The 16,209-nt window shown below is 44.4% G+C and overlaps 1 protein-coding gene across 4 annotated transcripts in view; it reads left to right on the top strand.

Moving 5' to 3' along the window:
• The first annotated feature begins 826 nt into the window (after window positions 1–826).
• The window catches only part of birc6 (baculoviral IAP repeat containing 6), a 326,307-nt gene continuing 310,924 nt past the window's right edge, over window positions 827–16,209 (top strand). For 3 of the 4 annotated variants that reach the window (XM_070889261.1, XM_070889260.1, XM_070889259.1), the window contains exon 1: window positions 832–1,025. In XM_070889261.1, coding sequence (XP_070745362.1) covers window positions 839–1,025 — 187 coding nt within the window. In that variant the 5' untranslated portion in view covers window positions 832–838. Of the gene's footprint in view, window positions 1,026–16,209 lie in introns of all 4 variants that reach the window. The other variant, XM_070889262.1, reaches the window with a different exon arrangement.

Below are 16,209 nucleotides of genomic sequence, written 5' to 3'. Positions count from 1 at the left end.
AATCCACCCCCCCCGGGTTTACACCAATCCCCCCTCCCCTTCCCCCCGGGTTTACACCAATCCCCCCTCCCCCCCCCCCCGGGTTTACACCAATCTCTCCTCCTCCACCCCCCCCCGGGTTTATACCAATCCCCCCCCCCCCCGGGTTTACACCAATCTCTCCTCCCCCCCCCCCGGGTTTACACCAATTCCTCCTCCTCCCCCCCCCCCCGGGTTTACACCAATCTCTCCTCCCCCCCCCCCCCCCGGGTTTTACACCAATCTCTCCTCCCCCCCCCCGGGTTTACACCAATCTCTCCTCCCCCCCCGGGTTTACACCAATTCCTTCTCCCCCCCCCCCGGGTTTACACCAATCTCTCCTCCCCCACCCCCCCCCCGGGTTTACACCAATCTCTCCACCCCCCCCCCCAGGTTTACACCAATTACTCCCCCCCCCGGGTTTACACCAATCTCTCCTCCCCCCCCCCCCCCCAGGTTTACACCAATCTCTCCTCCCCCACCCCCCCCCCCCCCGGGTTTACACCAATCTCTCCTCCCCCCCCCCGGGTTTACACCAATTCCTCCTCCCCCCCCCCCCCGGGTTTACACCAATCTCTCCTCCCCCACCCCCCTCCCCCCGGGTTTACACCAATCTCTCCTCCCCCACCCCCCCCCAGGGTTTACACCAATCCCTTTCGGGTTTACACCAATCTCTTCCCCCGGGTTTGCCCCCTCGCGAACCCCCCTGCCGGTGACGTGCCGTCGCTTCCTGTGCGGTTGCCAGGCGCCTTGTGACGAGCGCTGCCGGGGTTAAAGTTGGCGGCGGGCCGGCTCTTCCTGTTTGAGAGCTGCTTCCAATATGGCGGCGGCGGCGGCCGAGTCCGAGTGGCTCGTCACCCGCGACGGCTGCCTGAGCTGCGAAGAAGGGCTGCGCAGCCTGGCCTACCACCCGTCCCTCAACGCCATCCTGGCCGTCACCAGCCGCTCCACCGTCAAAGTCATCGACGGCACCTCGGGCGCCGTGCTGCAGGTGTCCCGGTTAAACGGTGAGTCAGTGCGGGCCCGGGGAAAGGGAGGAGGCTGAACCGGTTCGTCTGGCCGGGGCTTGGGCTTCCACCCCCCCCCCCCCCCCCGTTGCTTCTGCTCTTGGGCACTTGAGGGCCCCGGCTGATCTCCAAGAGAAAGAAGGACGCGGTGTTGGTTTGGTGGGGGTGGGGGTGGGGGAGAGAAAAGACCGAGCCGGGGGCCGGTTGGAAGCCCCGGCCTGGGAGTGACACCGGAGCCCGGGAGGGGTGGGCGATGAATCGGGTGAGGGGAGGCGGCAAGTGAAGCGGTGGGAGTAGGGATGGAGTTGAACGCGGGACCCCGGGGCCTTTGCCTCGCAGGGCCTGGGTGAAAAGGCCGAGCCGGGTGTGGAAAGGTTGGGGCTGGTTCACCCGGTGGGCCGGAAACCCGGGGACTGCCTGGGGGAGGGGGCCTCCGTGGAACAGTGAGGCCGGGGGCTGCTCCGGGGATGGGCGGGCGGGCGGGGGGGGGGGGGGGGGATGGGGTCACCATAAAATTCATAATCCACCCCGCCGCTGATTTCAATCCCCTCCCCACTCAGCCTTCACACTCCGCCTCTGCTCCCCTCCTTCGCTCCCTCACACACCCGGAACCGCCGGCCTCCCTCTGCCTTTCTCTCGCCTCCTCTGCCCCGCAATACTTAATCCTTAAAATGAACCCGTCATAGCGTCCATTCCTGCAATCAAAATGTATTAGTACATTTATTCATTATAAAATGTGCTGTACTGTACATAGAAATATGTACACGATTACAAATGTGGACATGATTCGCATAGACATCCTGAAAATATACTCATTCGCACGCAATGAACATTCAAATATTTACACATACATCGTGCTGTGCGTTGTATATAAAGTCTACACCATATTTATAAAGGATAACTATACTTGCCTATTTAAGGCTAATAGTGTTACGTTGTAATATAACTTGTAATTTAGGCTGTGCATATGTGTACCGTAATGTGGATAATACAACTGTAAATCTCCATTTTTGTAGGCTTTTTAGTAATGAGTCAAAATTGACCTGATCTGAAAGTGGACCAGATTTAATGTGTGTATGCTTAATTGTAGTAGTTACAAGATCACATAGGAAAAAGTTAAAACACAAGAATTACATTTGTCTGCACATGGAATCTGTGACTTCTATTTGTGTTATGATATTGAAATGTGTGTAACAATAAGGTTGCTGTTTTAGTTCCTCATTGTAGCACTGCTTCATAGCAAACAGTGCCATGTTCAGTACTGGAGTTCAGTTCTTTGTTATCCAGTAAATTAATTTTGCTTTCTATGATTTATTAAATTCTGGGTATACTAATTAGAGCAATTTGTTTAGTATTATTCAGCAGACTATTTGTTGAAATATTACATTTTAGAGAAATGCTTTTGGCCAATTTGCATAATTTTAATGAGTCACGTGACCTGGTAATTATAAACTCTAATGTACAAAATCTGAAGTTGAGAATTTCAAAATAAGATGTCCGATTTAAAGCATCCTTGTAATTTGTTTCAATATATTTTCTCTTTAATACAATAGTTTATGAAAAGTCTGTGGTAGACACATACTAAAAATGAATAACTATATAGCAGTTCAAAAAATGGCAGTTAAATAATTGTGAGCTAGAATTTATTGTAAAGGCTTGAATTTTTATAGCTTTGTCACATCTCAAAGAATTATAAAGGTGAAAAATTGCTCAAGTGTGCTGACCTTTATTTATACATTAGTTTTATATTCAGTACACGTATACTAAATGACATGCAACATCATATGTTATTAAAGTTATGGTGTTTTCAAACAGAAACATAATTGGATTAAAAGCAAGTAATCCCTTGTAGACGGGTCAATTTGTTTCATTGGGAATAATAGACTGTTTGATTTGGTTCACTTGCAATGTCCAAGTGACTTCAGCCCAAGTTAGGTGGGCAAATAAGCTGTGAGGAGGACACCGAGCCTGCAAAGGGATATACATACGTTACGTGAGTGGGTGATAAGGTGGCGGATGGAGTATAATGTGGGGAATTGAGGAGTCATTCACTTTGGTAGGAAGAATAGAAAAACAATATTTTTTAAATGGTGAGAAGCTATTAAATGTTGGTGATCAGAGAGATTTAGGTGTCCTTGTACAGGGAACATGGAGAGTTCGCATACTGGTACAGCAAGCAATTAGGAAGGTAAATGGTATGTTGGCCTTTATTGCAAGGGGGTTGGAGTACAAGAGTGAAGGAGTCTTACTACAATTGTACAGGGCATGTAGTCACACCAGAATAATATAATTATCTTGTTATTAATATGCAAAACAGTTACAATGTTTATTTGATCATTGATTCAAAAAGTGTTCAAAAACATCCAAGCATTGGCAAAATACCAACAGACCTTTTGCTTGCTAAAATGTAGTTATGCATTTCGTTCCCAGTCCCCTTAGTTTGAGCTCAGGTTCTCTGCATTCATCTGGCCTCAGTCTGTTCAGTCCATTGCTGCCATAGTTGGTTTTTTTTAAGGGCAAGGTGATTCTTCCAATGCAAGAAGCCTTATTCAACTCAAACCTATTAGCACTTCACTTTCCATGGTAAGGAATTGATCCAAAATATAGAATGCAAATTCAAATAGCTCTTGTCACGTGGTTTTGAGTAACCTGTAAACCATTGAGCAGAAACAAAATGAAGGCAGTTATACTGGGTGACTAAGAATTGTACACCTTGAATAAAAAATCTTGTGACATTAGACATTTTGTGCTGCTGTAAGTTTTTAATTTGTTCTAGATGAATAGGCAAGACATGAGGTTTTGTATTGCTACGGGACATGCCATGGTTGCAGACTACAGGTCGTCTTTGTGCTGTGTTATAGACTTAGCAAGAAATTCTTGTTACCTTTGGGAATCTGGTGCCATATAACTGATCAGTCAATTTTACTGCACAAATAATAAGAGAAAAGAAAACCAGCAAATGTTGGAGATGTGAATGTGAAACCTGAAAAGGTTGGAAATAGACTGCAGGTCAGTCAGTATCTGTAAAAAGAAAAGACAGGTTAATGGTTGTGATGAATGATTGGTTATACAGGGTACCTGAAATGTAAGCATGCTTTTACTCTTCACAGATGCAGGCTGATCTATTTATTTCCAATATTTTCTGATTTTCTTTGTGAATGAAACCTCCTTGGCATTGCTGGTGAAGCAAAGTCTAAAGTAACATGTATGATTTGAATGGCATCGGTTTTAGGAGCGTTTGTTTTGCTGCGAGGAAAAGTTTGATTAAATTGATTTTTGCTTAAATTTCTATACCATTTCTATTTTTAATTTAAAGAATATCGACAATCACACAATGAAGCTGAGTATCACATGCTGATAGTTGAGAAGATTTCAACTCTGGGGGACTTGATTTTTACTGATAATTATGACTGTCTAATTTTTAGTCAGAAGCTAAAACCTCTTCAACCTCGTGACAAAAACTAGTCAGTTCATAGTAGTTCATTTTGTGTAGAATTGCTAAATGGTTCAGTTTGTGTGAAATGGAGGTGGTAGGAAGCAGTATTTCTCATGGTAGGTTTGCATAATTCAATAAGATTCAGATGATATATTGATACACAATTTTAAAAAAACACATTCTTTACACTATCTCGCTTGACACACAGATGCACTTTATGACTATTACCTTCCTCTCCCCCAGTGTGTTTCTTGATGAATGGAGCAGATCAGTAAGCATCTTTTTCTATTGGTTATCACACCAATTTTATCCCCACCTTCCCTCCAGCCCCTGGCTGAAGATACTGATGTCTTGTGTGATGATTGCACATTTGTGAGGTGTACTTTGCTACTACTTTGGAGTAATAATTCTTCAGGTAGGAATCTTGACAGCATTGTCAGCTTATTTCATTCTGGGACAGGATCATTCAGCAGTGGTCAATGGATGGCAGTTAAGAGTGGGGACCCATGCCAATTTTCTGCTCCCTACCCCAGGGGGCACTGAGTTCAAATGTAGTGCAGTCCCCTCTCCTGTATTCCATCCTTGCTGCCTTGCTGCATCTGGCTTTCTGCTTTTAAAAAGCCTGGCTCCCATTGTCAGCATTTAGTCAAACTTTACTCACTCCCCAGGGTAAATAAATTCACTAGCCAAACTTAGCAATGACCCCTGTGTGCAAGTGAAGAGTTGTTGCACAGTAATGAGTGTGAGTGATCGCTGGGATGTCAAGCTATCTTTGTCTATCCTTGCTAGTTCAGATGTGCTGTCTGCAATCTAATCTGTACCTGACAATCTTGCTGTCCTGTAAATGTAACTTAGTTCAATAGTAGCTTTTTAAATATGTATTGCGCTGCCCCCCCCCCCCCCCCCCCCATAGCAATATAGTTGAAATTCTGAAAAATGACAGCAATTGACTTTATTTAAAAAAAAATCTGAATACAGTTACGTTTGGCAGCTCCAATGTTTGACTTGGAGGTTAAGAGCAGAGATCAAATTGGTTTGGCAAGACCCTACAAAATCTGAAACTGAATGGACCACTAATTTCATTTTCATTTTTATGGATCTGAGCTAGACTACCAGAAGCTTTTTCTTTCTTTTTCCTGGTACTATGCTGAAGTGCTGAGGGGTAAAATGAGAAATAGCTAAAAGTAGATGTGAAAACAAAATGGCGTGCCAATTTTAAAAAGTGATAAAGTAATGCCATGGACAGGTTTTTCTAAATTCACCAAGTACTGTGCCTAAAAATCCATATATATATGTTTGTTTAACTTTCTTTTATTCATTCCTGGGATGTGGGTGTCGCTGGCAAAGCCAGCATTTAGTGTCCATCCCTAATTGACCTTGAGAAGGTGGTCGTGAGACACCTTCCTGAACTGCTGCAGTTCCTATGGTGAGGATACTCCTATAGTGTTGGGGAGGTAGCTCCAAGATTTTGACCCAGGAACGGTGATGTATTTCAAAGTTAGGATGGTGTGTGACTTGGAGGAGAACTTGGAGGTGATGGTGTTCCCATCCACCTGCTGCCCTTGTCCTTCTAGGTGGTAGAGGTCGGGTTTAGAAAATGTAGTTGAGGAAGCATTGCGTGTTGCTGCCAAGAAGCTGGCGTCTTGTAGATGATGCACACTACAGCCACAGTGCACCAGTGGTATGGGAGTGAATGTTTAAGGTGGTGGATGGGGTGTCAATCAAGTGGGCTGCTTTGTCCTGGATGGTGTTGGTTTCTTTAATTTGTCAACTCTGGGAGGAAGTTGTGGAGTTTTGGGGAGGTGTTAGGGCCTGCCAGCATTAGGTGCAGAGGGTCCTAGAAGGTGGTAGCGGTCTGAAGGGTGCCAGGGTTTGGACCAATATGTGGGGATCCCAAGATGTGTCTGAACTGATGTTTGTGGAGGTCTGAAAGCAATAGAAAAGGAAGTCTCTGGTTCTGGGACCAGTCGGGAGACCACAGGTTTTCACAGCATGTGTGGATGGTACAGGACAGAAATCGGGGTCTGACAGCAAGGTACCAGGACGTGATCAGGGCTCAGGAGAGGCGTGAGTTCAGGGGCAACACGGGCCAACCCACACTGTGATATGTGTGCACACTAGGTCCGTGCAGCAGAACAGGTCTCCAGTTGTCTTGGATAACCCTTGCCACTGGACCAAGACCTAGCTCTGTCAAGCTCGTGTATCCACGCAGAGGCATCTTCCACCCTTCAGGATGTAGTTTGAGACCTGGAATATTAGGTCCTTCATTGAAACACCTTTGAACTCATCCCTTTTTTGGTGTGGAAGCAAGTCATCTTCGTTTCGAGGGACTGCCTATGATGATGATGAGCTTCTTGGGTGTTGTTGGAGCTGCACTCATCCAGGCAAGTGGAGCGTGTTCCATCACACTACTGACTTGTGCCTTGTTAGATGGTGGAGAGGCTTTGGGGACTCGGGAGGTGAGACACTACTGTGGAATACCCAGCCTCTGACTTGCTCTTGTAGCCATAGTATTTATGTGGCTGATCCCGATGTTAATAGTGGGGGATTTGGCGATGGTAATGCTGTTGATTGTCAAGGGACGGTGGTTAGACTCTCTTGTTGGAGATAGTCATTGCCTGACACTTGTGAGGCATGGATGTTACTTGCCACTTATCAGCCCAAACCTGAATGTCATCCAGGTCTTGCTGCATGCATCCATGCTTCGTTTTCTGAAGAGATGTGAATGGCACTGAACACTGCAATCATCAGCGAACCTCCCCACGTCTGACCTTATGATGGAGGGAGGGTCATTGATGAAGCAGCTGAAGGTGGTTGGGCCTAGGACGCTGCCCTGAGGAACTCGTGCAGCAATGTCCTGCGGCTGCGATGATTGACCTCCAACAACCGCAACCATCTTCATTTGTGCTCGGTATGACTCCAGCCAGTTTTCCCCCTGATTCCCATTGACTTCAATTTTACTGAGGCTCCTTGTTGCTACACTTGGTCAAATGCTACCTTGATGTCGAGGGCAGTCACTCCCCTCACCTCGAATTTAGCTCCTTTGTCCATGTTTGGACCAAGGCTGATTTGAGATCTGGAGCCTAGTGGTCCTGGCGGAACCCAAACTGAGCATTGGTGAGTGGCACTTAATAGCAGTGTCGACAACACCTTCTGTCACTTTGATGGTTGAAAGTAGACTGATGGGACAGTAATTGGCCGGATTGGCTTTGTCCTGCTTTTTGTGGACAGGACATAACACAGCAGTTTTCCACATGGTCAGGTAGATGCCAGTGTTGTAGCTGTACTGTACTAGAGGCATAAGTCTTCAGATGACAGCCAGGATGTTGTCGGGGTCCATAACCTTTGCTCATCCATTTCTTGCTATCGAGTCGAGTGAATTGAATTGGCTGAAGACGGGCTTCTGTGATGGTGGGGACCTCAAGAGGAGGCCGATATGGATCATCCACTCGGCACTTCTGGCTGAAGATGGTGAAGGTGGTTGCAAACACTTCAACCTTGTCTTTTGCACTTGCATGCTGGGCTCCTCCTTCATTGAGGATGGGGATGTTCATCGAGCCGCCGCCTCTGTTAGTTCAATTGTTCACCACCATTCACGACTGGATGTGACAGGACTGTAGCGCTTTGATCAGATCTATAGGAAGGGGGTACTGAAGTTGCATGTTCAGCCACGAACTCATTGAATGGCGGTGCAGGCTAGAAGGGCCGAATGGCCTACTCCTGCACCTATTTTCTATGTTTCTATGTTTCGATCTGTTGGTTGTGGAATCACTTCGCTATGTCTAGAGCATGCTGCTTCTGCTTTTTAGCATGCATGTAGTCCTGTGTTGCATTTTTCCCAGGTTGGCACCTTATTTTTTAGGTATTCCTGATATGCTCTTCTGCACTCCTCATTGAACCAGGTTTGGTCTCCTGGCTTGATGGTGATGAGAGTAAGGGATATGCCAGGCTATGAGGTTACAGGTTATGATGGAATACAATTCTGCTGCTGCTGGTGACCCTCAGCGCCTCATGGCTGCCCAGTTTTGAGCTGTTCTGAATCTCTCCCATTTAGCACTGTGGTAGTGCCACACAACATGATGGATGATATTGATACTCTGTAATAGTGCAACATTACATGAGGCGACTTTTTTTCCCTGTGAAGATTTTGAGCCTGACCTAGGCTTAGTTTAATCCTAGAGCAGTTTAATGAAAATAAAATTTACTTTGGTCTTTTGGGCTGTGCTGATTCTTTTTATTTTGTGCACGTGAGTTTGTCATCTGTCTACCAGGTGCAATCAGTTTGAGTCCTTTTTAGTTTATAGGGAGCTTGATCTGTACCTCAGTGACCTTGGCTATGAAGTTGACTTGTCATGCATGTTTATAAATGGGCAGGAAGTGATAACTCTGCTTACAATTCTTCCCCTCACTGACCTATTTTTGACAGTCGCACAAAATGGGTAGGAAGTTCTCCATTCAGCCATTTCTGTCCTGTGATTCAGTAAAGCACAGACCATTAATGAACTAGCTAATAGTGCTCACGTAGAAATCTTGAATCGGTCAAGTATATAACCTGTTCTCTAACCAGAGTAGTTATGTTTTCTTGCCTGCAGCTCAGTTAAAATATGTTGGGTGGGGTGGGAAAGTGTCTGACGTGACAAGACTGGAAGTTTCCTAAATTGTACTAACATTGCACAAATTTCCAAAGAAGGCCATTGAGGCTCACATATGAATACTTTCATTTCAAAATGTGCCCTCACAACTCCATCCCCGCTCCCCAAAAATCTGTTGTACAAAGATTGCAATGCTGCAAAGTCGCAGCCCTTCTGGGCTGTGGACGAGCCTGTTGTCTAAGGATGTGGTTCGTGATCGCTATTCACTGTTCTGATCTGAAAGTTTTCATGTGTGGATGTCTGGTAAGGAGAGAAACGCCTCGGCTATAATGTCCTCCGTGGTGGAATAACCTATTTCCAGTCTAAGCTAACGCATGAGGAATGGTCGTGGGTGATATACCAGGGAGAGGGAATTGCCAGCATCTGTTGTGGGTTCAAGGCACACTTCAGAGACTTGAGCATAAAAAAACAATCTAGGCTGACATTTCAGTGCAGTACTGAGGGACTGGTGCACAGTCAAGGTGCTACCTTTCAGTTGAGACATTAAACCGAGGCCTCGTCTGCTCTCAGATGGGCGGAGAAGATCCCATGGCACTATTTCAAAGAAGAGCAGGGAGTTCTCCCTGCTGTCCTGGCCAACATTTATCCCTCCATCAACATCACTGAAACAGATTATCTGGTCATCATCATCACATTGCTGTTTGTGGGAGCTTGCTCTGTGCAATTTGGCTGCTGTTTCTCCCACATGACACCAGTAACTACACTTCAAAAAAAGTACTTCATTGGCTGTAAAGTGCTTTGGGATGTCCGGTGGTCATGAAGAGCACTATAAATGCAAGTCTGTTTTCTTAACCGAACTGTACCCTGACGGTGCCTTCAGGAGAGGAGAGAAAATTTGGTGCAGGGAACATTGCCAAATATCTCGCCTTGAGAGCCCTTTTTTTTTATTACCACTTTTTAAAATTAAATCTTGGGTATTACTGCTCTTTTTTTTTCATGCCTGTTAGGTGTTGAAATGCACTTTAGAAGCTTGATGCTGTTTGGACAATTTCCCAGTCAGTACTGAGCATTTGAAGTGTGCCACAGTACTGGGACCAGCATTCAGGAGTTGAAAATAATATTTATTTTCACCTGCGCTCTTAATATTAAGTAGCTGAATGGGTGTCTTTCAGTCAGACCCAATATTGCATTTTTCCATATGATGCTTTTGGACCTACCCCTTGGAAGAACTACATTTTGTAACCTTTAATGGAGGGAGTACTTTTTAAATTGGAAATAACATCTCCTTTCCACACCTGCACCTTCCCAGAGGAGGTGCTTTTTGTAGTTGAATTATTACTGTTCTCCCTGAAGTCCTAAAATGATCTAAGATCTTTAGCAAATCTGCACTTTTTGTGTTTCATAAGCTGACAGAATAGAGGATGTGAATTTTTCCTGACATTGTGATTTACCAGCTACTTGGGGCACTGTTCAGATTAAATGAGATGGTTTCCTGCACAGCGAGGTGGTGAATTAACTTGTGACACTTAAGCTCTTCCCATTGGACAATTTGAGTGGTGGCAGTCTCTGAATAACTTTCATTCCACTAGGCATGGGAGATTCGAGCTAACAGATCAGAGAATCATGTTGGCGATGAGAAAAGTAGTTACCTTTCAAAGTTGGTTTTAAATTTGGAACCAATCTTAACAAGCCAATTACTCTTGGTACTTTGGTAGTGCTGGAAGCTTTTTTTTGTCTAACTATAACTTGGTTCTCCCAATTGAATTTGAAAGTAGCAAATTCCCTCTTAGAGTTGGTGGGGATTGGGATTTAAATCTCAATGCTGCACTGTTGTAGCTAATAGTCTTCCCTGTTGTTTGACCCAATATGTTCATGAAACTACCATTGGGGTATGGACAGAAAATGTTGGCAATACTCAGCAGGTCAGGCAGCATCTGTGGAGAGAGAAACAGGGTTAACATTTTGGGTCGCTGACCCTTCATCTGAACTGGAAAAATTAGAGAAGTAACAGGTTTTTAAGCAAATATAGGGGTGGGGAAAGGGGGGTGGGAAGAACAAAAGGGAAGGTCTGTGATAGGGTGGAAGGCAGGAGTGATTGAGATGAAAGGGATGATGGTGCAAGGCAAAAGAAAATGGTAATGGGATATGTTAAGATACAAAAGATGAGTCTAGATAGGGTGTAAATGGAGATGGCAGAATCAACAACTGTCGTGGGAAAGAAAAAAATAATGGGGGCAGAGATTATGGTTTGAAATTGTTGAACTCTTGTCCAGAAGGCTGAAGTACCTAAATGAAAAATGAGTTGCTGTTCCTCGAGCTTGCGTTGAGCTTCATTGGAACAGTGTAAGACCGAGGATGGAGAGGTCAGAGTGACAGGCGACCGGAAGCTCTGGGTCACACTTACGGACTGAACGGAGCTGTTTTACAAAGCGGTCACCCAATCTGTGTTTGGTCTCCCCAACGTAGAGACCGCATAGTGAGCAGCGAATACAGAATACTAAATTGAAAGAAGTACAAGTAAATCACTGTTTCACTTGGAAGGAGTGTTTGAGGCCCTGGACAGTGGGAAGGGAGAAGGTAAAAGGTGTTGCATCTCCTGCGTTTGCACGGGAAGGTGCTGTGGGAAGGGTCAGTATTGGAGCAGCCTTGATATTCATTTTACATGTGATGGTAGTTGTTTAGTAAACCTCTGCTGCTTTTGTCTTATGCCAATTACTCCTTTCCCCCCATTCCCCCCCCCCCCCCACATGGAGACATGGTTTTCAAAAGAACACTGCCTCGTTAATGGAAATGTACACTTGCTCCATAAGCCAATTTTTGCCTACAGTTTATTAGTCTGCTCACTACACATTTTTTGTTTTTAAAATTATTTCCTTTCTTCAGCTTTTAAACTCTTTTTTGGCATCTGTTTTTATATTGAAACAAATTAAACTTAACTCTGCCCTTTTTGGAGCATCTCTGACCATCTTCTGAGGGGCCTGGACAGAGTGGATAGGAAGCACCTATTTCCCTTAGCAGAGAGGGGGGGGATTTGAGGGGAAATGTTTTCACCCAGAGGGTGGAAAACTCACTGCCTGAAAGGGTGGTAGAGGCAGGAACTCTTACCACATTTAAAAAGTACTTTTAGATGTGCACTAGAAGTGCCGTAACCTATAAGGCTATGGACCAAGAGTTGGAAAATGGGATTAGACTGGAAAGTTCTTTATCGGCAGATGTGGACACGATGGGTCGAAATGGCCTCCTTCCGTGCTGTAAATGTCTATGATTCTGTGTTGGGTTGGGTAAAATGGGGAGAGAATGAATGAGAATGCTGAATCTTTATAAGAAGCATCAGAAAGTCATAGTAATTAAAAAGAAAATGGTGCATGTTCAATGTGATTTTGGACAGAGCCATTTGGCAGTTAAATTTTATTCACTGTGAAACTCCGATTTCTTTTTGCAACAAACAGGAAAAAGCTGAAAGGCTAACAACCCCAAACATTTGACTATGTTCTCCATAGGTGCTGATTGTTTCCAGTGTGTGTTTCCAGCTTTTTGCATTTTTGTTTGATTTCCAACATTTCCAATATTTTGCTATTTGAGACCATTTTTTTGTTTCCAGACGATGGCTGTTGGATCAGTTTGATTCATCATCCCATCACTTGCGTCTGATTTTGTTGTGACCGAGGTAGAAGAATATAGATCTTGCACAAATAAAACGGTTGTTGTGCATTTAAAAAAAAATGCTGATGGCTTCATGAACACGATATCCCTTTTACAACCTGGAAAAAAGAAATGCTTGCATTTATATAGTGTCTTTCATTACTTCAGGACCTCTCAAAGCGCTTTACAGCCAATGAAGTGCTTTTTTGAAGTGTAGCCACTGTTGTAATGTAGGCAACACGGCAGCCAATTTGGGCACTGCAAGCTCCCACAAACAGCAATTTTATAAGCAGATAATCTGTTTTTGTTGTGTTTGAGATAAATATTTGCCAGGGCAACAGGGATACTTCCCCCGCTCTTCTTCAAAATAGTGCCATGGGATCTTTTGCATCCACCTGAGAGGACAGATGGGGCCTCGGTTTAGCGTCTCATCTGAAAGACAACACCTCCGACAGTGCAGCTCTCCCTCAGCACTGCATTGGAGTGTCAGTCTGGATTATATGCTCAAGTCTCTGGAGTGGGATTTGAACCAACAACCTTCTGACTCGGGCGAGAGTGCTGCCCAGTGAGCCATGGCTGACACACAAGTTAGATTTGCTTTTTACCAAGTTTTTGAAGGACTTTTAATCATTTACTGTAATCATTTTGAATGAATCAGTTCTTGAACTTATCGTGATCTACAAAGGACATCAATTATGATTGTCAATAAAAATGAATTGCAGAGTAATGCTGCTGCTGCTGATCTACACTGGTGTTTTGAATGTTGGTGGAGCTGGGTGAACTTGCACTTATGAAGCCACCCACCTGTAGTCATATGTGGATTCCCAGGCAAGTGGTATAACATTGGGTAAGCTGAGCTCAGATTATCAATTTATTGCATATTATCAATCCATTGGAACTAGGGGCAGTTACCTGCATAGAGGAAATGGTTTTCCTAATCAGCTCATAGGAAACCATTGTGAAAAATATTGCGAAACAAGGGCATAGATGGAGGATTATCATTCCGGTGACAATGGAAAAAATTAGAAGAAACATTTTCACACACCAGGCTAATAGAAAGTGGAATGCTAGAAAGAAAGTGCCATGTATCCTACACGGTTACTGCTTGTACTATTACCAGGGAGCATCTCAGTGGGAGACTCGTAGGTTACCTGTACATGTGTGCCAGGCCTAGTATAAAAGGCAGGCCACCAATGTGTTATCCTCACTCTGGAGTTATCAATAAAGGATTAAGGTCACTACAGTTCAAGTACAACACATTGCCTCGTGGAGTCATTATCAGAGCATCTAAAGACATAACCGAAAGAAAGTCTTGGATTTATATTGCACATTTCACACCCACCGGATGTCTCAAAGCGCTTTGCAGCCAATGAAGTACTTTTGAAGTGGTCACTGTTGAAATGTAGGAAACGCGGCAGCAAATTTCCGCACAAGCAAACTCCCATAACAGCAATGTGATAATGACTGGGTAATGTTTTTTGTCCTGTTGATTCACATAACTATTGGCCAACACACCGGGAATAACTCCCCTGCTCTACTTCGAAATAGTGTCATGGGTCTTTTATGTCCACTCGAGCTCAGTTTAACGGCCCACCCAAAACACAGCACCTCCGACAGAGTAGCACTCCCTCAGCACTGCATTGAAGTGTCAGCCTAGATTTTTGTGCTCAAGTCCCTGGAGTGGAACTTGAACCCACAATCTTCTGACTCCAAGGCGAGAGTGCTACTCACTGAGCCACAGCTGAAATTGGTGCCATCTGTAGCAGAGACTAAACATTATTTCGAAGGGAATTTGAATAGGGATTTGAAAACCGAGAATATAGACTAGTTTGGTGACAGGGCAGGGAAATGGGATCGGAGCAGATAGCTACCTTTGCACTGCCACAAGCATGATGATTTAAATGGCCTGGTTCTGTGCTGTTGATTTTGTCCAAGGGTAAGTCTCTTTCAGGCTTTTAATGTAATACATGTGCGTATATTTACAAAGTGAACATCATGGCTTTTGTCATCAAGCCTTAAATTTGGAAAAACCACATCTGGTAGAAATGCAGGATTGAAAAGCGAATATTGTCATTCCTAAGTGTCACTCAAACATTTATTTTGGGAGGGTCTCAAATTGCTGTTTAATTAGTGGAACTGACAAAATGATGTAAGGTTTCTTCTAAAGGAAATATGTTGTCAATTTTTGGAAGGTTGGATTAAATTAAGCTTTTACTCTTCAGCTGGGGAAATAATTTTTGGAAAATCATTACGTGGGGAGAGGGAATGAGAAGGCAATGTGAAGAGAATGTGCTGGTATAACGATGAGAATGTTGGTGAGCCTTCAACGCTGTGGTTTTAAATACTGTAATAACAAAAGAAATGGAGCTTGCATTTATATAGCACCTTTCAAGACCTCGGAACATCCCAAAGCATCTTGGTGGTGTTGTAAAATGTGGCAGCTAAATTGTGCACAGCTAGGTCTCAAACAGCATTGAGATAATCTGTTTTTGAGATGTTGAAGTGATAAATGTTGACCAAGAGAACTGCCCGGCTTGTCTTCACACCATCCTGATTTGGAAATATATCGCTGTTCCTTCATTGTTGCTGGGTCAAAATCCTGGAACTTCCTTCCGAACAACATATTGGGAGTGCCTTCACTACATGGACTGCAGCGGTTCAAGATGGCGGCTCACTACCACCTTCTTGAGGGCAATTAGGGATGGGCAATAAATGCTGGCTTTGCCAGCGATGTCCACATCCCATGCCAAATTTTTTTTTTTTAAACTGAAAGCTGCAACTAAATTAAGAATGTTCGCTGGGGTGTGGATGCACTGGAAACCAGTGTCAAAGGATCATAGGGTATGGCTGAAGGACACTGCAGATATCGGGTGAGGCAAGGCGATAGAGGGATTTGTAAATGACAATGAAGAATTTGAATTGTGAGGTGGGAGATGAGCCACTGGAAATTAATGTGTGAGATGGACATGCATGACCTAGTGCAGTAAGTTGAGGTTTGGAGAGGGAGATGTTTAAGAGGGCATTTGAGAAGTCTAAACTTGAGGTAACAAAAGCATGGTCAAGGGACAGTGTTGTAAGGGATGAAGTATGCTGTAATAATGAATAGCATATAGGGTTTGAAGCTCTGCTCAGGGTTGAACTGGACACAGGTTATGAACTACCTGGTTCCACCTGAGCGAACAACTGGGAGGGGGGTTAGGTTGGTAACTGAATCAGGGGCAAGGGTATGATGTTTTTGGTGGCAGGCAAATAAGATGGCTTTGGTTTACCCAGTATTTCACTGGAGGAGTTTCTGGCTCATGCACAACTTGGTGTCAAGTAAGACATCTGATAACATAGAAATGAGGGTAACTGACTCTGCATCTACAGATGATATTTCTAAGGCACAGTGTGTAAAGAGGGAAAAAATGGAAGCTGAAGGAGGTTGGTTGAGGGACAAATGTTGACCAGGCTCTTGGCTGTATAATCTTCAGACTTTTGAAACACAAACATGTGGGTCACCTAATCATTGCAT

This window comes from Pristiophorus japonicus, chromosome 9, assembly GCF_044704955.1.
Source record: "Pristiophorus japonicus isolate sPriJap1 chromosome 9, sPriJap1.hap1, whole genome shotgun sequence".
In the NCBI taxonomy this organism is placed as follows: Eukaryota; Metazoa; Chordata; class Chondrichthyes; family Pristiophoridae; genus Pristiophorus; species Pristiophorus japonicus.
This window is presented reverse-complemented; position numbering and strand designations above follow the sequence as displayed.